The sequence below is a fragment of the Etheostoma cragini genome, chromosome 15 (genome assembly GCF_013103735.1).
Source record: "Etheostoma cragini isolate CJK2018 chromosome 15, CSU_Ecrag_1.0, whole genome shotgun sequence".
NCBI classification, from domain to species: domain Eukaryota; kingdom Metazoa; phylum Chordata; class Actinopteri; order Perciformes; family Percidae; genus Etheostoma; species Etheostoma cragini.
Window position 1 is genome coordinate 15,265,164 of NC_048421.1, and position 23,850 is coordinate 15,289,013.

The 23,850-nt window shown below is 43.4% G+C and overlaps 1 protein-coding gene across 2 annotated transcripts in view; it reads left to right on the top strand.

Annotated features, from left to right (window-relative positions):
• The first annotated feature begins 1,611 nt into the window (after positions 1 to 1,611).
• arhgap23a (Rho GTPase activating protein 23a) overlaps positions 1,612 to 23,850 on the top strand; it is a 64,432-nt gene continuing 42,193 nt past the window's right edge. Inside the window, exon 1 of one of the 2 annotated variants that reach the window (XM_034894741.1) lies at positions 1,612 to 2,067. In XM_034894741.1, the coding sequence (XP_034750632.1) occupies positions 2,059 to 2,067 (9 nt within the window). In that variant the 5' untranslated portion in view covers positions 1,612 to 2,058. Of the gene's footprint in view, positions 2,068 to 15,028; positions 15,381 to 23,850 lie in introns of those variants that run through there. The other variant, XM_034894737.1, reaches the window with a different exon arrangement.

Sequence of the window (23,850 nt, forward strand, 5' to 3'; positions counted from 1 at the left end):
CCCCCCCCCCCCCGCCAACTATATCACATAATGTCACAGCTATGCGATGCGTCCATTGAATTAAAATAAGCCGTGCCCTTTTTTGTTTTTTAGCTGCAGGGGCAGTTTCCCCATGAGCAGTATTTCTGGGTAGATTTTAAAGTGTTTATGATTACTTTAAAAGGAAAACTCCACTTTTAGACCACTAGGGCACTCTGGCCATTCTGCAGCTGCTGGCAGCATGCCTTGCATTTTTGTTGTCTTCTTGTATTTTCCTTTCTCCTTGGGATAGCATGATAACTAGCTAAATGTACACAATGTGACAACACTGCCAGATGTTTCCAGTGAAGCGTGTGATGGCTGAAAAATGCCAGATAGCTAAAACATAAACATCATATGAGAGACCCAAAATGCACTACAGCCACAAAACATGTTGTCCTTGAAATGCAGCAATGGGTTTGATTTTCTACCCGCATCTATTTGTCTATCCCAAAGCTAAATAAAGCATCTTTCAGGAAGTAATCCATCACTGAAACAGACCTACACAACCCAGGCTGTGGAAAATTGGCCAAAACAAATTCATGAATGAGTACACTTCATCACAAAATAACTCCTGAAATGCACCAAACTTCACAGAGCAATGGGATATAATGTGAGTTATCCTTTAAATTCGATGCTGCACAATGTGACTCTTGCTAGTTGCTGTGGCACCTGTAACCTCTTTTAACCTTTTCTGGAATGCCAATGAGTCTGAGTTTGGGGGGGGGGGGGGTAAAGCAGCAAGGAATTGAGTGTAATAATACAATAGATGGAGAGGGAGGGAATGGGGGCGGAGAGGATGGAGACAGGGCACATAAAGAAAGAGGCAAGGAAAGAAAAAAAAGATAAGGGAGGGAAGAAGGGGGTTATATATGCTTAGCCATGGCCTTCAGTGGTGGAGTTCCTGTTGTTGTGGTGAGGGAGTTTCCCTCCGAGTGGGGCGAGAGGAAAACGACAGAGGATGTCTTTTTCCTGGCTGACCAAGAATGCCCGGGCCTCGAGGTCTTTCCTCTTCTCGTGTGTGTTTTATACAAGTTTATGCCAGAGTTTCAATGCTAATGATACAAACTGCTGTCCTTCTCTTTCACTCTGGAGCTCAGCCTGTGTTTAACTGATGCATAAACATTTCAGCAGAGAGGAGCGCACAGGCGAAAACATTCCTCCCAGGGGCACCGTGATGTGTGCTCCCAAACACCCCGTCCACCCTTACTACAGATTGGACTACACGTCCCAACATGCTCCCCCCCCCCCCCCCCCCCCCCCCCCCCCCCCCCCCCCCCCCCACAATAGAAGGCGTGGGCCATAAATCCTGCCAGCCAATGGCTTTGTGCCTGGGGATCTGTGGTTGGTGTGCTGCACGGCAGCTGTTGTCAATGGCAACAGAGGTTTTCAGGGAAGCATGAGCTGGACAGCTGGTAGAGGGTCCCTCAGTCCTATACGGGGAGTCACATGCTCCCCCTGCAGCCAATCTCAGTCCTCCGCGCTCTTCTCTCCCTCTCTCATTTGCTCGCTCTGGCTCTCTTCGGCTGTAGCAGGAGGGGGAGGGGAGATGGAAAGAGTGGAGGGAAGTGGAGACAGAGAGGGAGGGGAGGCGAGGCGAGGCAAGGGGCCAGCTTACACAGTGAACGAGTGTAAGAGCTTGAGAACGAATACGGAGAGCGGGAGTCTCTTCTCTCTGTGTGGTTTCAAGGAGAGAGGTGAGGATCCCACGCACGCTGTATTTGCCCTCCAGCCTACACCCTGAGCAGGAGGGGAAGACGAGAAGACAGAGAAAAGGACAAGAGAGGAGTTATTGGTTGGATTATCAGACTGTCACAGTCAGAGACACAAGGAGAGATAGAAGCATGCCTCTGTGGAGAGACGCAGCAGTTTACTGCCAGGCTGCCTCGCCTGTGTGACGAGAGCAGGATTGGATTGCTTTTGGGAATACTGAACAAAAAGAAAGAAGAAGAAGAAGAAGAAGAAGAAGGAACAAGGCAGTTAGCTGGAGCTCTTGTGCCATGACTGGGAACAGGAGGACGGTGGAGGCTTGCTGAGATCATGGACCAGGTGAGGATGGAGAGGAGGAGAGGAAGGGAGGGACTGAAGGGGAAGTGAAGGGGACCGCCACTCGACGTGCTTCACATTCACACCTTGATGACACAAAACACACAGAGCAGCAGCAGCATTCATAACATCCATCATCCCCCTTTCCATTCCCTTAAGGCGAAAACAAACAGCACAGCACGCTGCTAGTCCTGCGATGTGTTTTCTGCGTCCTTCCTGGCGAGCTAGGTTTCAACCTGGGGGAGGGGGCCAGCAGAGGTGCTGCCACCTGCAAGTGCCAGGCCTCTGGAGAGATGACACAGCTGAAAACATCCCCGGCTGATCTCTGGTACCGGTCACTAGATCAACATTTTGTGAGAGGAAAGAGAGAGACGCATAAAAAGAGGGGTGTGGCTCAGTTTAGTGGGTTAACAGGCATCCTCGGTCATGATCCATCTTGCAGAAATTGGCGCCCTCGCTTGAGTCAGGGTGGAGGCGAGAGACGGGATGCCATGCAACAGGGTTCCCATCCAGAGCTGCGTACATGTGTCTGCGTTCATTCATTCGTAGAGGCTCAGATGAGCGTGTCCACTTCTTTGTAACACTGTGCACTCATGTCACCAGCCTTTACAGAGATTGTCATCCAACGCTTGATGAATTTAACTCTTTCACTTTTAAACAGGTTCAGAAACACAGATTGTTTAAGGACTGTTTTGGGATATGTGTTACATTTTACAGCCTCTGTGTGGAGGTGGGATGCTGCTGCTGTTATCAGGCATTGTATCCAAGCTGGAGGGAACCAGATGCTGCTAGTTGAGTGTGATGAATGCTTTTAGAGCGCAGACACTCTCCTCATACGTCCCCTGCGTTGTCCTCAACGCACTACCAGTGTGTTTCCTAGTCATTGGTTACCTCATCCCCCCCTTCCTCCCACCCTTCTTGTCCTCCTTCTGATGTGGACGTGTTGTCAGCATCAGGTTTGCGATTAAGAAGAGAAAGCGGGGTTGATTAGGACGGGTGCATGAGTGAGACATCCAGGCCCAACCCTTCCTTTGGCTGAATAATGCATGTGGTCCACAAGGATGACCTCCCGTCTGTAGACCGCTTGTCAGGGTGACGTTAGCCCCCCAGTAATAGCAGAGATGATGTCATCACTGCTGCTGGTCAGACTGAGTGTGTGTTATGTTATGTTATGTTATGTTGCTTGTGTGCGGGTAAATATATTTGTAGTAGGACAGCATGTTTTTACTTGTTTGTGTGTTTTCTTTCTAACTCTTAACCTTATTTCACCAAATGAGAAGCCTCGGGAAATAACACAGAGAACAAAGTGTTTCTGAGTACATGGGTCATGGCCTTAGACACACACACACACACACACACACAACACACACACACACACACACACACACACTTTCAGTATCAGTTTATATTCTGCACCAAAAACACAAGAATGGTGTAGCTTACAGTTCAATTTACTTCAAAGGGAAGGAAAACTATTTATAAGATGGCCCGGCAATGCTGTAAAATGCTGACACAGCGTGGCCTTGATGCAGTGCTAAGGCTGGGTCGGTGTCATTTTAATAGATGGACCATATTGTGACGTAAAGGCCAAATATGATTATAGCACTTCCTGTTCCTTCATTTGGCTATTTGTCATTGTCGCTCTGAGATCTGGCTGTGGAGCTTCGTCTGTACTGTGTTTCCTGCTGTAGGCCTCTGTCAGCCTGGTGTTTCGAGATGATTCTGGACATACCGTATATGTCTGAGGAGTGTCTAAGGATCTACTGTCATTTGGCAGTGTAAACAAGCACTAACACTGCTGTAAGAATGTAAACAGAGGCATGTAGTGTTTACTATAGTCATGGAAAGGCTGCAAAGTTTACAGTACATCACCATCTGTTATTCCCCTTGTCCTCATTTTTCTGTTCTATGCAAGGACAGACACACACATGTTCAAATGATAAGGAGGGCAGTGGCTCAGGGAGGAGCAGGAAAGGACTGGTTATATAAAGTGTCTGTTAGAGTGAATCAAGGGCAGTAGTGGGACACCTCTTTCTCTCAGAGTCTGTCTGCGCTGCTTTCTTCTGCACGCGAGTAATGCTGCACTCCACGCTTTGCTCTGATGTAAGTCATCCTCAGTGGAGGTGTCCGGTTTTATACATATATGAAACACACTGACTGACACCAGGGGAGTTCTCATTGCAAAAAAACACTTGCCCGAGGACGATTTCCATGACACGGTGCTCTTTGGATGCTTTATATAGGTCTTAGTGGTCCCCTTATACCATATCATATACCAAGTCTCTTTCCCAAAACTCAGCCTTGGTGCAGAATCACAGCCACTAGAGCCAGTCTCACAATGAGCTCTCCTTAGTATGTGCCATGTGTTGAGTCTGTAGCTTTTGAGGAGGAAAGACAGGGGGCAAGGTGGAGGAGCCCCCCCCTGTGAGATCAAAAGTGGCCATGAGCTAAATCACCCTGGAAGCCATGATCTCTGTCATAGAGAGGTTGTGGCCTTGACCAACTACCACTTTGCTCGTTTCAAAGCCATGATGTGTCTCTCTTTCTCATGGGTGGGCCAAATTCTCTGGGTGGGCAAAGCAGAGTAAGGGGAGGTACCCTTGCCCCTTATGACCTCATAAGGAGCAGGGGCTTATGACCTCATAAAGGGCAAGCTTCCAGCTCGGCCCATCTGAGTTTTCATTTTCTCATAGGCAGAGCAGGATACCCAGGACTCAGTTTACATCTATTGCCGTTTCTAGCCACTTTGCGATCAAAGGCAGGCTGGGGGAACACATTTTAATGTTAAAAAAAACTCATAAAGTGAAGATTTTATGCCATGGGACCTTTAAATGCCTGACTCACTGCAAATTGGTTTAGATCATTAGCACTTTCCAATCGATAGTCACCAAGTCACTAAGACCTAAGCAGGGCTGCGGTGACTGCTGCCCTGTGAACTTTGGGTTTGGAGTATCCTGACCACATCCATCAGAAACAAATAGTTGTCTTTGCTGAAACAGCCTGCTAGCCTGAGAGCAACTTTCAGGAATAATGTCTGCAAACTTCTACTTTATTGCCCTCAGCTGATTTCCAATTCCTGACTGCTGTACTTAGGCAAGTGTTTTACTACAATGGAGGAAATCCCTGATACTGTCAGATGAGCCTCAGAGATGTGGACAGGGGTGACGCTGCTGTGTAAATGCTATGTCTAACCATGACTCTCTGGAGGCTCCGTTTGGACGACAAGGCGACGTGTGTGTAACTGTACTACAGTGTGTGTATACGAGTGCGTGTGAGTCCCTGTGGCTCTCAGCCAGAGTTATCTTGCAAAGAGTTTTGTCTGTTTCCCATAGATGTGACTGAACTGGAAAGCAGTCAAAATTAGCTCAGAGCGAATCAGCCGTGGAGGGAGATATTTTATGAGAGTAAAAGTTTGTGTGTTTATGAGAGAGAAGAAAATGTCTCATTAAGAGATAGTGAGAGAGAATGTGAACCACAAGAAGTGTGAAAGAGGGAAGGATAAAGGAAAAGCCTCATGGTGGAACAGGTGGTCTAATCTAACGCCCCACCCATGTCACCCCAAAGCCCCCTGCCTATGCCTTTTCAATCTCTGGACTCTTAGGAATTTCTTGCTCTATTGTCCTGAGTAGTAGAAACTCAGAGGCTCTAAAAGAATGAACTGTGTGTGCGTATTTGCATCTAAATTAAAATTCAATGAGAGTTTTGCAGCTGGTTTTGCATGTGATGAGGGAACTGTGTAGAGGACTCTGGGGACATTTGTGGGACCGGGTATGGAGATGTGGGAGTTGTTGATTGAGCAGATAAAGCACACAAGCTGTATGTAATATATATTACTCCTCAAACTTATTAATATTTTTGATGATATGATTTGTTCCCGAAGTGCATAATTTAAGTATAAGAAGATGTTTTTCATCATTTAGGGTTCATGTTATTAATTCATGCTCTATTGGATTGTCATGCATGTAATATAAATGGTAAGTGCCTGCAGGCGGACAATAGGCGAATTGTCCTGTGAAAGAGAACTAGGACACCCATCTCCGGGATCTCCTGTTCAGGACCACCACTTTAGACCTCAACCTAAATGCATTTGAGTGGCGAGCAATGATTGAATGCAGATGGCAGGGGCGGTTGGGTGGGGGGGTGGGGGGGGGGGGCTCCCACAGGGGTCAAAGGTTAGCCTGTGTGGTTAAAGCCCTTTCTGTCAGCAGCACTTTGCAACAGTCCAGCCATGTCAGGGATCTGCGTGCTGATGACACAGGATGAGCCGGGGTAAATGGAAAAAAAACCGAAGGATGAGTTTTATCAGTAGCATCCAATTAGGAGGCTATTTGCTACTGAGTTGGTCCAATTTGAGCTAATTGGCTTGTTTGGCATATGCAGTGCTCAGTTTGCCTTCTTTTTTTTTTTTCAACTTATGACCCTGGCTATCTGTTCCTATTTCTTGTTATCAGTTTTCCGACCTCCTTCTTTTCATGTCTTGAGTCTCAACTTCAGTGTCCAGTTTTTGTGTTAGGATGTCAGTCTGGAATGAACAGCTGTGCAGATAATGCCTTCTGTTTCATTACTTTGATAATTAAACAGAGATGCCCTACAGTGGCCACCACAGCTGCATATCAATAATGAACTGCACGCTGAGCGAGCCACTGACCTCTCTTGGCCTATTTTCCTAAACTACTGAAGATAAAACAATTCAATTGTCTATCTAAACATGTTATGAATTTAAAGATATTTCATACTGGTTTGTACTGGTCACCACATTGATCCTAACCCGAACCCTGATGACTATATGTTAAGGCCCTCACCAGTACAGAACAGACTGTTCCTTTAAATATGTCCTATATATCCTGCTAAATCCCACTGATGGGGATTGGGGATAACAAATAAAACTGTATCTGAAAAAGCTGTATCTGAGGACAGTTTTTCATTCTCTCCAACCTTGCCCCGCCTTGTCATGCCAGTACTGTACTGAGCCCCCTTGTGGCTTCCAAACGCAACTGTAGCTCTGTTGCTATGTTTTTAGGGGGTTGGAGGATTATCCATTTAGGGAAATCTCAGCAAAGGAACAGATGGTGTTCTTTTCACAGAATTCAACCTAGAATAATACGATTGTTTTGCTGTTGATGACAGAGCACGTTCATTTTGATTCAACATGGGAAATACTGTCTACCATCCTCTCTGGCTTGGAGATGACCTCTCACCCTCATTGATCACAGTAGCAACATTTTTGGTCTTTTAATGTTTGTCTACTTACAAAAACAATGTCCTCACTCACAGAGTATAATTTGATACTTTCTCGACCCTTTATATGAATCTACACTAATTAAAACATATTGAAATTGTCAAATTTGATTTGATTTCTTACATTTCTGTGAGTGCATTCCTTTTAAATTCAGTATATATCTGTGTGTGGGTACCCAATAAAGGCTTTAGAGTTGAGCCATGCAATGTCTTTTGTTCACCCTGTTCTTATCTTTGTCTATGATTTAGACTAAACCTTAAAGTCTAACACTAGAATTACAATTCGATGCGACTGAAAATGGCATTTAGGATGCGTGGAACTAATGGAACGAACTGATGGTTGGCTGGATGAAAACAGGGACCTTTCTGAAGGTTAGCAATCTGTCAAAGCGTTCTGTCCTTTAAAAGGAGAACACCCTCCTTTAAGGCCATGTCTAGACAAACTTATCTCTGAGTTTTAAGGCTGGGGAAACGCTCGGATTAGGATATGATCCCCTAGAACATAAAGGATTATTCAGTTTAATGTATGTACTGTGAGAGGTGTGGCTCAAAGCTTTTGTGTTACCACAAATGCTCAGGGGTTTTGATGTTGACCATAAAGTCTTTAAATCTTTATACAAGAGGATGCCTGAATATTTATATGAGTTATGTAATAAACGTAAGCTCCATTATGAAACTGATTCAACTGTGTCTGCTTTTTGTGGTCTTTTTGGATGGCCGTAATTGGTGTAATTCAGTTTAGACTGCAGTTTAGGTTGTTTTATTGTTTTTTTATTAAAAAGAATTGGCAAAGAAGGCGGCATGATCAATGCAAATCAGACAGTGCAGGAGGTTTGATTAGTGGACCAAGTCTCAATTTTGATGTTTGGCATGAAGGAAAAACCATGTTTATTACAGCTGAAGCTTCAAGTAACAGTGATTATTATCTATTTAACTGAATAAAAGTATAATAGCCACCCAGAAACATCCAACAATGTCAAGTTTGAGGATGTGTGATCAAATCCTGTTGAAGTGTTTTTCCAATTACCAAATCTTTTAATTGTTAATTGTTTGTGTATTTATACATATTCAGGCTGGTATATTCTGGGAATATGCCACCTACTCTAATAATAGGCTATGTCATTCTAATTTTTTGTAAGGACAATCCTGACTCATCAGTGACCAGCAAGAAAATCTGATGCGTCTGATATTTTTTGCAGATATCAAACGAACTGGTTCCCGAATGTGACATGGTCAGGACTTATTTTATCTTTAGAGCTTATATCCATTGTCTCCTCCACTGTGCCGCAGGAAGTGATGCTCGAGGCAGGAAGTGGAGCTGTAAAAGGTAAAGAGGCTGCATTCAGGCTCTATGAAGTGACAGGCAGCAAGAAGGAAGCTTGTAGTGCTGCTACTGGAACTCCTGTTTATTTCCCTTCTCTGTCTCTTAGAAGAGGATAAGGGAAAAATAAAAGGTTGGGGGGGGGCTACTACAGGGATGTCCTTTGCTGAATGTGTGCCAAGCATTTATAGTAACAGCTAACATTTATAGTAACAGTGGAATACCCTGGATGTGATTCACTTGTTGTGGTTGTCTGGAGCTTTGAGTTATAGATGGATCGAGACAGTCATTTGTTCAACCGGTGACACCTGAAAATCCATTACTCTAGTTATTAGAATCAGGGTATTTCCTTTGCTTTGTTCCTTTATCGTAAACACTGCCACATGGCTGTTCTTATCAGCTCTTGCCATGTTAAGGCCTAAAAAAACTACATGAAGTGGAGGCTCAGTAGTTCATGTTTGGGATGCGATAGTGTATCAGCTTGTACGGGAAGATAGGAATTAAGCTGCCTTGGAACCGTTTTGACAATAGGTTTCCATACATAAAACCCAGTGAGTAGGCGTACAGATGCATGTATCAGTGGTGAAAACCAGTGGCAACAGGGCCAAACTGAGTCACTCTCTCCAGTATCCTGGCCAGATGAACATCCTCTCCAACAGCCAGAGCTCCAACTTAAACCTGTCTCTGCAACCATACAGCAACCGGTCCTGTCCACAGGCTCATAGTTGTATTCTGTCTGAGTTGCTGCAGCCTGCAAAAGAGTGAGCAAAGCAACTGCAAGAGAGAAGGGGGATTAGGATGAAATGTGTTGTGGGACGAGGCTTAATTTATTAAATTAAGCTTCACTTAAACTGCATTAGCACTTAAATATAATAAATGCAGACTGATTACACAACTCAAGCAAGTTTCCATTTCCTTTTCATATTACAGGGAAATTGACAGAAAACAATGGTGCCCCAAAATTGTGGGAAACATATATCCTAAACCTGACATAAACATTGTTTCCACTTTGCCAGAAATACAGATTTGGTGGGAACACTTTATCATTGACATTTTGTTGCCATGACAGGAAGTACCTAACACTCAAAAATCAGTCCTTCTTAAAAGCATTGTCAAAATCTTATCTTTAATTGTATGAAACAGGACAAGAGATGTGTGATGGTCATGGGCCTGAGCAAAGGCCGCCGTTCAAACTCAATTCTCACTCAAGTTTTAGTAAGTCTGTAGAGTACAGCGACAAAGCTTGTCTGTGCTACCCAGTCAGCTGTTTCCTCCCCTCGTGCCAGTTGTCCGGCCAGACAAAGAGGACTCCTCCTGTCGCGGAGAAAGGGGGGAATTTACAGCTCTAACCCCAACCCCCCCTCTCAACCTTCCCACAACCCCCCTTCAAAGGAGTGCCACAGGAGCCTCTGTGTCAACAGGCAGCCAAAGGCAGACAGTGTGTGAGACGTACAGCAGAATCACTCACATATCCATATCTCCTTCAGATGTGCACAAATATCCAAACCTCTCCCTCGCTCATACTCTGTATCCACATCTCAATCACCACTTACTGCCACATATGTGTTCATACATGCTCAGCAATCAGCAGCTGAACGTTACTTGAGCTTGAACATATGTGAACATATATTCCTATAAACTCATTGTCCACGTGTCTTTGGCTCCTGACTCTGACTGAGCACTCACCGGACCCATTTCACGCTATCAGGCCCAGACAGCGATAATCTTCTTAGTACATTTGAGACATGGACAGAAAGAAGGTTACTTTTTATATTAAATCAGCTGAGAGAGAGAGAGAGAGAGAGGGCTTGTACATTGTGTCTTTTTGGCTCTTGGCAGTAGGACACTGTATCAAGTAGCGGGATAGTGTGACCTGTAGTATACACACTCCGGAGAGAATTACAGTAAATTATGTTGAAAAGATCTGGCGGCTACACTCCTCAGACTGAAAGTATGTGTGTGCAGAGATGGGTGACGAACATTTACTGAAAGGACGGACTCAATAACTTGAGGGAAGCGGAGTGAAACAGAGGAGATGTGAAAGAATGAGGAGGGCAGAAAGAAACCTAGAGGGGGGTAAAGTTGAAATAAATGGAGTGACTACAATTCATTGTAGCATACAACGCTCTGCAAAGTGCCCTAGAATAATGGTATGGAGGGTGATTGGGGATGCCACCCCACCCCACCACTCCCTCCATCCCTCCCCTCGCCTCCACAGCCTCAGCAGCACAGTGGGACCACTTGCCAAGCCAGCGGAGGAGAGGTAGGAGTCAGAGGTGCGCAGTCAAGCGAGCAAATAGGATGATGGTTGTTTATGAATCGGTACTACAAGGCGCCAGGCTGTGTGTGATTATGTAATGACCAAGGGACGTCTCTGGATGCTCCCTGCTCGTCTCCAGCCGGCCCTCAAGGGAAATAGATCGGGCGTGTCACCTCGCATCACATTCAGATCTGGGCATACTCAGTCAATCACTGGGCCTGAGGCTGTGTGTCAGTGACTAAGGCTGGTCCAGAGATGCAGCACAGGGAAGAGAGAGACATCAAGTGCAGTATGTCAGATAAAAGCCACTTCTTCAATGGCTAGATGGGGATAGAATTACAGCTCCTTACCCTGAATTTCCAAATAAGCATTTTGAAGAATGCGTACCTGCTCAGATATGACACATGACACCTCAAACACACAACTCTTCCTCCTCTCCGCACCTCTCAGTCTCAGCCGACCAGCAGAACAGCAATGATAGAAAGCCCATTTTGCTCGCCTGACAAGCAAATTGATGCATGACGTGAGAGTGTCTCTGCATGCAATCTGGGATAAGATGTGGACAGACCTCAAACAGTAGGGGTTCACTAACATCGGATCATTCTTCCCACAGAAAAGTGTCGGGGCACAGAGTGCTTTATAATATAACAGAAAACACATGGACTGCAGAAATAGGCTGCAGAGAAAGATCCAGATTGAAGGTCAGACAAGATACAGTCCAGCTGGGACGGCCCTCACGCTCCTTGCTCTCCCCACACAAAAGCAAGCTCCATGACCCCCAGTGCCTGCCTCATCACCCTCCCTTTTCTCAGAGCCCACCCGCCCTGCTCTCTCACCTTAAGACCAGGATACTGCTGCTAAGCTTCTCTGGCCTCTCACTTTGCCACGGTGGATTTCCATCCAGCTGTGTGGTCACTGAAACTACTTTGCCAGCATTATATGAGTAACCTGAGGGGTCACGTATGTTAATTAACCGTCTTAAATTTGAGATGAGTTAAAAGTCATGAGTAAGACTTTTGGAGTGTCCTCTGTAAGCCGTTGGCTGAGGTATTGGGTGTCTCTGAGCGGGCCAGAGGCGGAGGTTGGATGCAGTGGAGAGAGCGTGATCAGACAGAGGAGACACGTTGAGATGGAGGCTGATTTGGCTGCTGCAGGGGCGACCTCTAGCTTACCCAGTAAGAGCGTTCACCCCATGTGGGCTGAGTCCTGCAGCTGCTCGGGTTCGAATCCGATCGGCGGCCCTTTGCTGCGTGTCAATCCCCATCTCTCTCTCCCCCTTTCATGCTTATCAAGTCTAATAAAAAGGAGAAAAAAAGTCATCCTAAAAAAAAAATTGCCCGCTGCAGCTCTTGGCGTGGGAAGGCTCCCATAAGCTGCCTTCCCCCCCCCCCCCCCCCCCCCCCCCCCCCCCCCCCCCCCCCCCCCCCCCCCCCCCCCCCCCCCCATGACTCCAGTCTGCAGGCAGCCTTTTGAAGTGGCTCTCTGATACTTGCACCCCTCAGAGTAATAGTAGCCACATGGGCCTCATCCAGCTTTAAGCCATCACAGTACCATGTCTCTACATTTTCATCTTGTTTCCTTGTTTTTCCTTCATCTGGACCAAAGCTAATATTAACACCTCCTTCACATAATGAATGCCACAGCTGCCGTGGAGCATATATACAGTATGATGAAGTAGTTTGACTTCTTGGCAGCAGAGTCCAAAGTTCCTGTTCTTTTAATGAGTAAGCTTCCCCTGACTGCACTGCATGCCTATTGATTCACAGTATTTATCTGCAGCCAAAGGGGCTATAAATACAAGTTTTCCGAGAATGTATGAATTATAGTCTATTCTGTCTGGGTGTGGAAGGAATTCAGATATCTGTCGATGAGTTAAACTTTCATAATGCTTTGTTGAGCCCTTCCATGTTGTGAATCAGGACTTTTTTTAGTAACATTGATTATATTTAGGCTATGACATTTTTCATGCAGTGCAATGCATCCCTGTGGTTTATGCTTTACAGTACATCAGGATTATGAGGAACCTTTTCAGTGCTCCTATAGAGTGGTTTAACTGTCAGACCTATTTTTTCTAAACCGTTTGAGTAACGTCTTAAGGAAATATGCCAGAAATTCACTGGTTGTTTCTTCTCAAATGTGAATATTGGTAAAGTGAGGATTTTTGGCTTTATAGACCCAACAATTCATCAGTTAGTTGAGAAAATAATCTTCAAATGAATTGATAATTAAACGACTCTGTAGTTGTGCCTGCAGTTGCTCTTTCGCTTCCCTTTTAACAACATAAATACAACTTAATCATTTGAGATTTGACAATCTTTGAAGAGACCTAAGTAGGATGTACTAAGTGCCTAAGTGCTGTACTTAAGTACATTTTTTGCTACTTTGTCATTCACTACATTTTAGAAGGAAAATGCTTTTTACTTCCCTACATCAATGTGATAAGTGTTTCTGATTAAAATTCAAAAATCAAAATTTCAAAAATGAGCATATACATTATGATGCATTGCTATCTACATGTAATTTGTACATAAAACATTAATATGCTGCTTATAATGCCTCTTCCAATACTAGGCCTATAATAATGTCAAATTAGGATTATGCCTGCGTGACTACTTCTACTTTTTATACTTAAACTGATACTTTAAATGGGCTTTTAGTTAGGAATGGTGTTTTATGACCGTTATTTGTATTCTTATGTCTTTTATGTATTGTATTTAATTTTATTGTAAAGCACTTTAAGCTTTTTAGCTTGTGTATAAGTGGTAAATAAATAAACTTTACTGAATTACTAACTCACTTACTTACTGATAATACTTTGGAAGGCGGAACTTCTACTTAAATATTATCACACCACAGTAATGGTATAGGTTTACAGGTAATCAGGTGACAGATGTGTTAGGTAAACTTTAGTTAAACTTTATTCCTTTGTTCCTGCATACTTTCATATATGGTTAAAAAGATACTTAGTTCCCCTGCCTGAATTATTCCCCCCACCCCCCCCAAACCCTTTACTTTACTCAGTGTGTTGGTGGCATCAGAGACCCTTCCCGTCTGCACACAAATGCCTTGGCACAGCCAGAGGGAGCCCGCACGCTGTGGGTCTGCAGGGCGGAGCGCTCAGATTTACCCAACGCACCCTCCTCTATGTTGACTACCTTCAATTCCCAGAATGTCAAGTGAACTATAATACAGCTTAGGTAATTCCGGTATAAATTTCCACCATAAAGGTTCAGACCATGGAACTGTTTCAGTGAATTAAAATACTTGCCCAAAATAAAAATCTTAACATTTAGCCAATGTGTTACTAATAAAATAAAAATAAATGGGCTTTTTTTCTTTAAGTGTGACATTTATCCAAACCTATGAGAAACAAATCCAATACTTACTGTTTATCTGTAAATTCCATAAATGTTACAAAGCTGGTTTTGCTTGGGCCTTACCCACATTCAGTCATAAATAGTAATAACCAGTGGTGTAAGAAGTACTCAGGTATTTTAAGTAAGTAAAAATAGCAGTATAGGCTACTGCAGTGTAAAAATACTCTGTTGCAAGTAAAAGTCCTAAATTTTAACTTTTAAACAAGTACAAAAGTGTTAGCATCAAAATATAGTAGTACTATACTATTGTATGAGTACAAAAAGTATTTGTTGTGCAGAAGGGTTTATTCAAGAATAATATATATTATATTATTGAATAATAATTATTAGTGCATTAATGAGTCCATCAATTTAATGTAGCAGTTGGTGCAGGGGGAGCTCTCTTCAGTCCTACAGCCTACTGCTGGGTAGCTTAATTCATAATAATACATCATAAATTATTAGTTGGTTTAAATTTTCTATTAATTATCTGAATCTGCAAAGTAACTAATTAACTTATGTTATCAAAAAGTGTAGTGGAGTAAAAACGGCTTCCAAAATGGGATTAGCGTAGAATTACAAAGCAGCATAAAACTGATATACTCAAGTTAGGTACCTCAAAATTGTACAAAAGGTGCAGTAGGCTCCCTGAGCAAATGTACTTGTTACATTCTAGCCTTTTTTGTTGAAATCTGGACACATTCCCTCTCGGGACTTTACTTTGAAGGCGGAGTCTCCTGACTTCCGGTTTCCCCTCGTGTTTTGACGCCGCTGCAGTGAGTTTGTAGGCAGGGCAGAGCATGGGGCCAAGTAGCACAGAGGGATTTAGTTATGTACAACTGATGCGGTCTGGCGGAAGGAGAAAAAGAAGAGGATGAGGAGGGGGTTGGCACATTGAAAAGGCCCAAAACAACGGGAACGGAGCGGGGTTTTTTTTTAGAAGGAAGGAAGTTGGATACATGTTGAACATATAAGTTTGTGTTAGACCGCAGCATCGTTACTCTCCGAGCTGCTTCGCTTCTGTTCGCCGCTCGTGCAGCAACAAATCTGCCTCTCCTTGTTGCAGCCGAACACTTTCTGTTGTCCAATGAATGGAGTTGCTTTTTGCCTTGTTGGAATACCACCCTACTCTGAGAACCACGTAAGTACAATGAGCTGCTTATTTCTAATTACATCGATACCTGGACGATATTGTGTTTGGACAGGCTGAAGTGCAGCGCGGTACTGCTGGTTAGAGAGCGTGATTTCTTAAGAGGATCAACACTAGTTTACACAGCCACTGTTACACACACTCGGCGACATACTGTACTCAAACCAGTGGTTGGATCACTGTTTTTCTGCAGCTTTTGTTCACTCTTGTTGAGGGCAAATGGTGCGCAGCCGAATGAATTTGAACTAAAGTGATCTAGAGTCACATTTACCGCTCGGGTTGCTTCAGTCTTTTGTCCGGACAGCCTGTCAATAGAGACGGGACGTCCGAACCGCGGTGGGTGTCTGGAGAGTGTCGATCACTTCTTCTATAGTTGATTAGATTTTTTTTTTAAACTATTAATCAAGCAAATTAGTCGGTGAATTGGCTATATGTGCTTCCATCACTTGTTTGAACTGTTTTTACTCACACAATGGTGCTACACATGAAGGTGGGTGTTTCTTAAGTGATGATATAACCGTAAATGAGAACATGGGAAAAGGATGACCTTTAAGTCAATGCACATCACAAGACTTTAGTAAAGTAGAAAGAAACTCCTTTCATAACTGTATCTTAGATGAATCCCATCCTTAACAGCTGCTTACATTGTGTGTGTGTGTGTGTGTGTGTGTGTGTGTGTGTGTGTGTGTGATGTGGATGTGTCAGCCAAGGAGTTGCTGAGATATTAGCTTTGCTGAAGTCTAGCATTTGTGTATGACAGGATTATGAGTTACATTTGCCAGTGTCTCGCTTACCTTATCATCCTCTGCTGTCACCCTACTATTACGAAATTTGTCTGTGTGTGTGGGGGTGTCATGAATTTCCCCCATTTTCCACCTACCTTAGCTCCCTTTCTATCTGTTGTGGATGAGTTTATCCCCTTCTGCAAAGAATAATGCTTTCTCCTCTCTGGTTGTATTTTGCTGTAACAGAACTGTGAATGTTCCTTCAGACACATTCAATTCACGTATCTTTTCAATTTTAGGCTTGTTATTATACCTTTGTCTTAAAACACGTTGTAGTAAATGCATAACAACTGCTGCTGTGCCCACAAAACTGTCGCTTTAATGAACAATAAGTTATTAAACTGCATTCAAAGTGTCTGATATCCTCCAGTCTAACTCTCTCAAAACTGTTTGTTAATGTTCCTTTTTTACATAAACTCATATGCAGACTTCAATTTGTCTAATCTCAGTCCCCGACCTTTGACCCTGCATGTCTCAGCCGACACCAAGCTCTCATTTAGCCATGCTTCTTTCTCTCCCTGCACGTCATTGTACTTCTCTTTGGCCAAAAAGAGGAGTTTATCTTGATGATGGCTGTTTTATTGTACAGAAAACCAAATTAACCTCTTGATGTGCAACTGAGTACATCCAGGAACCCATCTGGCATGTGATTGAACACTAATTCATTTAGATGAAGTGAAAAAACCCAACTGTGAGATGCAAAATGACTGTAATCTGATTAAATGTTTAATTTGCCAAATGAGATACAAAGTAAATCAGGCTTTGTGTGTTGGTTCCGTATAAGTGCGTGGAGACAGGAAGGCCGCAGAGTGTTGAGCAGTTATGATGATGTCCAGTGGGACTAGTTCAATGTTATTAGCAGGCCTGCTCTAATGTAGCAGTGCAGGGGGTGTGGGTGAGATCAATAGAGGCAGGGTGGGGCAGAGGGCAGGGCGAGCATGATGTCTAATGCTGCATTGTGCCACGTGATGCTGGAGTCTATGATGGCAAACATGAGAGCGCTTATATGAAAATCTTGAGCCGGTCAATGTTTAAGCCTCTTTTTTGTCGGTGTGTCACATGCACCCATTTGCCTCTGATACACTGCAGACTAACGCAGCATTATCCTGCAGTCTCCTGAGTGTATCCAGACATGACTTGCACACGATCGATGACAGAGTGTTTGATTTTTTTGCTGATCCGTGGCCTTTGCTCTCTACAGCCCAGCTTATAGCTTCCTAATAATCAAAAGCCAAACATCAGACAGAGGCTTTGGCCAATGCACAGACTATCTTTTTAGTCTGAGTGCCAGCTGATCACAGGACAACCACCTCAGACTACTGAGGCCCCATCCAGTCAGCAGGTCCAGGATCAGCTCCTGGTCAAAGGCAACGTTAACTGAAAGCAGCTGCATGATGCTGCAGAGGAACGCATTCCTGTGATCATTAGCAGATGGTTTCACCGCGTAGTAGGCACATAGCACAGAAAAAACTGCAACGCTGGGAATTTATGTGATTCTTTATACATTCTATCCCACTTCAATGCTGTATGATAGTGTTTTCTGACCTGCGGGCCAGGAAATGAAAGGTCACAAGATGAACCTGAGTAGTAGTGAGGACAGAAAAAAAGAAAGAAACACAATATTCTGCTTTTACTTTACTTTACTCAATTTTTGAGAAGATTTACCATACAAGACATTACTGTACTATTTTGTACTAACAGAAAGTGATGCTGAAGTCATGTGACAACAAAAGCTGCAGGTATGGAGAACTTTTTCCAAATTTCGAGTTGGGAAAGTTCACCAAAAGCCAACCTGTTATGCATTGCATTGTGGGACACGACCCTGAAGAATCAAACAGTATTGGCACATGCAATTCTTCCAGGCCCAATGTGCGACATACCCAAAACATGACACCACATACTGGCTTTAACTGCGTCAGAGCAGTGGGTGAAACTACACATTGGACACAGAGAGCATGACAGTAAAGTGTGTGTTATGGAGTGCCCTGCAGCAGTCTGTTAAAACCATTAAACATCTCTCACACCTTTACACCTCCACCCTCCCACCTCGACACCGCCACCCCAGCTGCATTCTTCAGCTCCGAGCCTTGAGACAACAGCTGGACCATCGCTCACACTTCACATCCACGATCATTACCCTGGTTTTTATTTTTTATTTATTTCACCTTTTATTTTTAATTAAGAACAGGTCATTACTTACAATGGCGGTCTGACATGATGCAAAGCCACTCAAGGAAAAGGGACAGAGTGGTAGAAAATAAATACATTACAAATACATACAGTTTAGAAATGACATAAAATACAATTTGAAATACAACACAGACAGACGTGTGTGTGTGAATGAGTTTTGACACTTAAATCACACACGCACGCTCCAAGGCTGCGCGCACACACACACACACGCACACCCACACACACACACACACACACACACACACACACTGTATTCAGATGCTTTTTGTTGTGAAGCCAGCTCCGCGGAGCGTCAGCTTTGTCCTTCTCCTATTCTGTTTGCACGAGGAAGTCCTTGATGCTGTACAAACATGTTGTGTATAGGTGGGCGAAGGACATCAGTCATCATTGACCTTGTTTACTGTGGTGAGATGGGAGCGGCTGCTGTAGTACAGCTCTGCTAAGCAGGTGTGTTTCTGTGGCTTATGTCTCTTTATTGATCCCCCAGTCACTTGGTCACCGGCTATGACTCAACATGGACTCTATTGATTGAATCCATTTAGTTTTACATGTAGTTATTGCATTGCAGTTATGTGAATTTAATTACAATCATGATTCTACTTTTTTAATAACTGGAATAGCTTATTAAAAGTTCAGTTACACCATAATCAACACCTTAAAATAGTTTCCCCCTTTTATCCTTCTAAAGTAGCTTTAATTAGTTTTTGTTTAGGTTACTGAACCGTTTAATCATGCTATTAAAAGAGCACAAAATGTGACAAAGGGATGCTGATTATAAGAAGTTGACGGTATCTTCTGTTAAAATGGAGGAGGATATTTCCCAATGTGATTTTCTCTGATGGAAACTGCATCAAACCAACCTTTTCTCGACCAATACCTTAAATCAGGGTGTCTTCTGATAGCAAGTATGGATCCAATACCACTGTTTTTAATTTTTGTAAAATTTTCTCGTTATTTAAAATATAATGAATAGGGATCATCGTCATCTTAAGAGCCAGAGATTAGTGTGGCACTAAACACAGAGGTGGCGTCCCCCTTACTGGCTGAACTTTATGAGAACAACACCCTGATGGACGGGTTTCCGCCTACCTTTAGAGTTGCTTGTTGTAGAAGTAAAAACATATCAGTTAATTTGTGTATATTTGAATACCTTACAAGCGTATTAAGGGGTTCCCCAATACTTATGTCTCTGTTTCCCCTCTTTTTAACACATTAGCTGGACGTGACGTTTACCTGTCCAGCAAAGTGTCAGATCTCGTACCCAGGCATCTTCTCCTAATGCAGCGCTCGTCCTCTCTTGCGTCTCAGCTGGATGCGTTTCATGTGGCGTCTGACTCGCAGGCACTGGGAGGTTTGTTGTGAAACAAAGCCCCTCTCAGAAACAGATGAGAGCTAATTAGATTCAGCCGGTTGATGGTCTGGCCTGCGTCAATGGCACCTTGTATGTGTGCCTGCAGAGACGCTGTGTCGACGTGGGTCTCAGTGTGTGGTTCCTATGCGGGAAAAATATGATCAGATCCCTGAGGGGCTTCGTGTTAAGGTGATGCTCAGCACAGGAGGAATGAAGAACAGGTCAGGTCTTGTGCCGAAATGCAGACTTGTTTGCGGGATAAGCCTGAAGTCTGTGAGACAAGGTTTAAATCAGGGTCAAAGTTTAGAGGTGAGAGGCCCTCTTCGTCACACACTTGGCCCCCAGTAAATATGCTAAAGAGACAGGAGGGAACCCCTGTCACTGTGTGCGACAGGGGCCACGGGGGTTAAGCAGCGGCTGCTGTTCAACTGATCTTCAATTCAGATGATCAAACCCGGCATTTTATTTTGTCTATGTCGCATCTCAATATCAAATGCATGTTTTTGCTTTTGCGTTCTCATCATGTTTACATTTTTGCGAAGAGGCCCGACGATAAGAATGTTTGCAGACGTATGAATGCCGCACTGTGTCTCGCTCTATTCAGCCTTTCAGGCATTTTATCAACAGCAGGGATTGCACAGGAATGTGTGAGAGACAGAGAGAAGGAGGGGGTAAGGAGGAAAAGAAGGGAAGAAGATAACAAAATAGAGTGAATCCTGATGAGTCAGAGGGGGAGAAGGATCCCAGCGTGACAGCCAAAACACAATGAAGCAATGGAAAGTAAAGACAAACAATTCTCCACTCATAACCTACAGAAAAGCTGCCACATTTCACACTGCTCTTATAAGCTACCAGTACAAGAGACTGTTTACTGACATGCTGTTCTTGGATGTTCTCTGTTGTAGAAGCGATGGGTCATAAAGTCTCTATAGATGTAGTGAATTATCATATAAATATGGTATGATTTGTAATATTTATATACATTTGAAAAACTGTTCTCGGATACGATAACCAGGTGGGAATGTTTTTCATCCCAGGAATTCCTTACCTGTCAAACCAAGACCTACCTACCCCATCCATCCTGTAAATTATGTAAATGAGTGTTACAACATGCAATTTTTTTTTTCTCTGATAGACTAAACTGCTTATTGTTTTCCTGATTAATCAATTTATCTTTGGTATCTTTATCAGAAGATACAAAACAAAGATATTCCATTTACTAACCTATATGACAAGGAAAAACCGAAAGCCAATTCTCACATTTGAGGTTGTCACTTTTCTTGAAAATCGACTGTAAATTGACTGTTATTGTTCTGTTGATTGACCCATCAATTAAACGCTTAATTGTTTTGGCTCTAATTTAGTAGACTTTATTTATGTGCAACAATTGCCTGGTACAACCAATGTGGAACTCCAGGGATTCAGCATTGCCCTAAAGCTGAGGCATCCTGACCTTTAGTACCTAGTTTAAAGTTAACCTCCAGAAATCATAGCTCCGACTTTCTGTTATAAAATACAAGTTTGCAAGCCCAAGGCGGAGATAATCCTGATGATGTTATTTTCACTGACTTAACTGTCCTTCAGAACCACAGAGACATTATAGACATTATACAGCTGTCATATTATTATTACATTACATTTCTATATACTATATGTCAGAGGCCAGACGCCTAGGGGTTAAGTGTCTTGCTCAGGGGTTGAGGTATCGCAGTGGGAATTGAACCCAGATCCTCACACCAAAGCCATGTGTCCCATACACAGCGCATATGTGTGTGTATACACAGGTATATGTTTTATACCTCAGACATGAGCCTACTCGACTGTGATGTTAATTGGTAAAATATCTGCGTCATGCAGTGAAGGTAAAAAATAATTACAGCATGTTCTGGAAGTTCTAAGCGACAGAAGAATATCCCAGGAGGTTTCTCTGGAGTTGTTTACATGTGTATGACAGTCGGCCGGCTAACGTCCATCAGAGCTGTTTCATTGGCGTTAGTGAGCCGACTCACTGGCCTCTATCTGTACTTCCTAAACAACATGGGCAGTGGTTTGTAAGCCGTCAGGGAGGGCAAGAAGGGGAAGGTTGTTTTGACAGTCTGGCAAAATCACGGGACAGAGATTATCGGGAAGCTAATGAGGAGCTGTGGATGCTGGGAAGAGATAGAGTGCTGTGGTTTTCCTGATGCCTGCAGGTCCAGCACAACACCACCTCTGTTTACATGCTCACGGAGATTCTCTCAATGGAAAACACTGGTGTGTTTAATTTGTTTGTGTGTGTGCCATTGGTCCAAAGGGCCACATTACAATGTAATGTTGTCACATCCATTTCCCAGGACAGTTAACTTAAAGCTACACAGATTTGGGGGAATTCCGCCTATAATAGAAAAATACTTTTTCTTCTCTGAGTTGTGCTTTAGTTTCGGTAACATGTCACGGTCTGCTAGGCATCAATTTTCATTGCACAGCATCAAAGGTACTCGGTTTAATTCAAACTCTGCAGTAAGCCTTACTTAGTTCAGATTATTCCATATAATTAATTGTTAATGTGGCTAATTGCTAATCTTATTGTTTTCTCTGTGTGTCCCCATCCTCGTTTGATGGGGTAGTTTTTCTTTTTGTCTATTCCCTGAAGGACTAAGGTTTCCCAAATTCCAGCTTTACTTGTTTTCTCATTTCCATGTGACTTTGAGCAATTGCTGTCTTGCTTTGATCCTCTCTCGGTTACCTTCTTTGGTCATCTCCTTTCAGAATACTTCTGTTTTGAACTTCTGTTGTTACTTTCATTGCTCAAGTTGTGTCTGAATGTGCGGCCGCAGACATTTTCGTTTGGATTCCGTTGTGCTTTTTATAAATGCTTTTCTTAGCTCAATGCCATCCTTAAAGCATGAGGTATTTGTGCACAGGTTTGTGCCATAAAAGGTTTGTTTCGGTATGATTCTTGCATATCCACTCTCTTCTTCTCTGCTCACTCAGTTTACAGAATGAAAACTAACAGGACAGTATGTTTCTATTAGCGTTTTTCTTTGCTTTAAGCAGTGCCAGAGTGTCTTTCATCTGAATAACAGAGTGAAACCGTGTGTGTTTGCCTCGGATATCAACAGTCACAGTCCCTTGCTGTCGTCCCACTGGGCAGCCAAAACAGAGAAGCGACTGAGAGCCATTATGCCTTGCGGCTGCACGTCTGACCTTTTTCTCTGGGGTGAAAAAAGTCATGAAATTACAGAGGACAGTTTATTTCTACGGGGTGAATCCCAGACTCTGAGTTGTTGCCACCCCTGCATTAAAAGGCCACTAATACAGAGTGACAGAGGCTAAAGACACAGTAACAGCATCAACCTGGAATATGGGTCTTATGACAGTAAACAGACAACATACCTCTGGAATCCGCAAGAAAACAGTTGCAGCATCCCTGTCTTCTAGAGATGTCCTTCACTGCAGCTGGGTTTTACAGTGTGCAGTTCGTCAACAGGAAGGAGCAGGCAGATGAAACGATAGCGTGGGCGCATCCTCTTGTATTCAAAACATGCAAGGCAAGGTATCTGTATACCATCTTTGTGCCACAGGGGAATGACGAAGAGAGAAGGGAGGTGGAGGGGTGCTTAGGACAGCAACATTTTTTTATCTAACGTCCAGGTTCATCCACACCTTGTGAGAACCGTTAATGCCAGAAGAATCACGCTTCATAAGTTTTGCTTGGCCTTTTGTGATCGGCTTTGCTTTGTGCTTCAGGCTCTAGATGGATGAAAATGTAGATTTTACAGGAGAGAAGATTTGATTTGTCCGGCTCAAAATTCATGTAGTAATTGATTATGTCTGCGTATAAATATCTTTTGCCTAATGGCAGCATTTGTTCAGCACTTGAAGAGGTCAGCATGAGCACGTGGAAAGTCATGAGGGTTGGAAAACCGATTTGGGATGGTCTGAGAGACATATTGGAGAGTCTAAGCAAATCCTTCAATTTTTAGATCATGGTTGAGTACATCTGCAAAAATCAGTTGATTTATACCAGAAATTCTCAAATATTTCCACATCAATAATAATCATATACCCAGACATAATCCACATTTCCCAGGAGGCCACATTCTGTCTGTGGGATCCTCATTTAGGAGTACTTAAAATTTAATTTATTCCT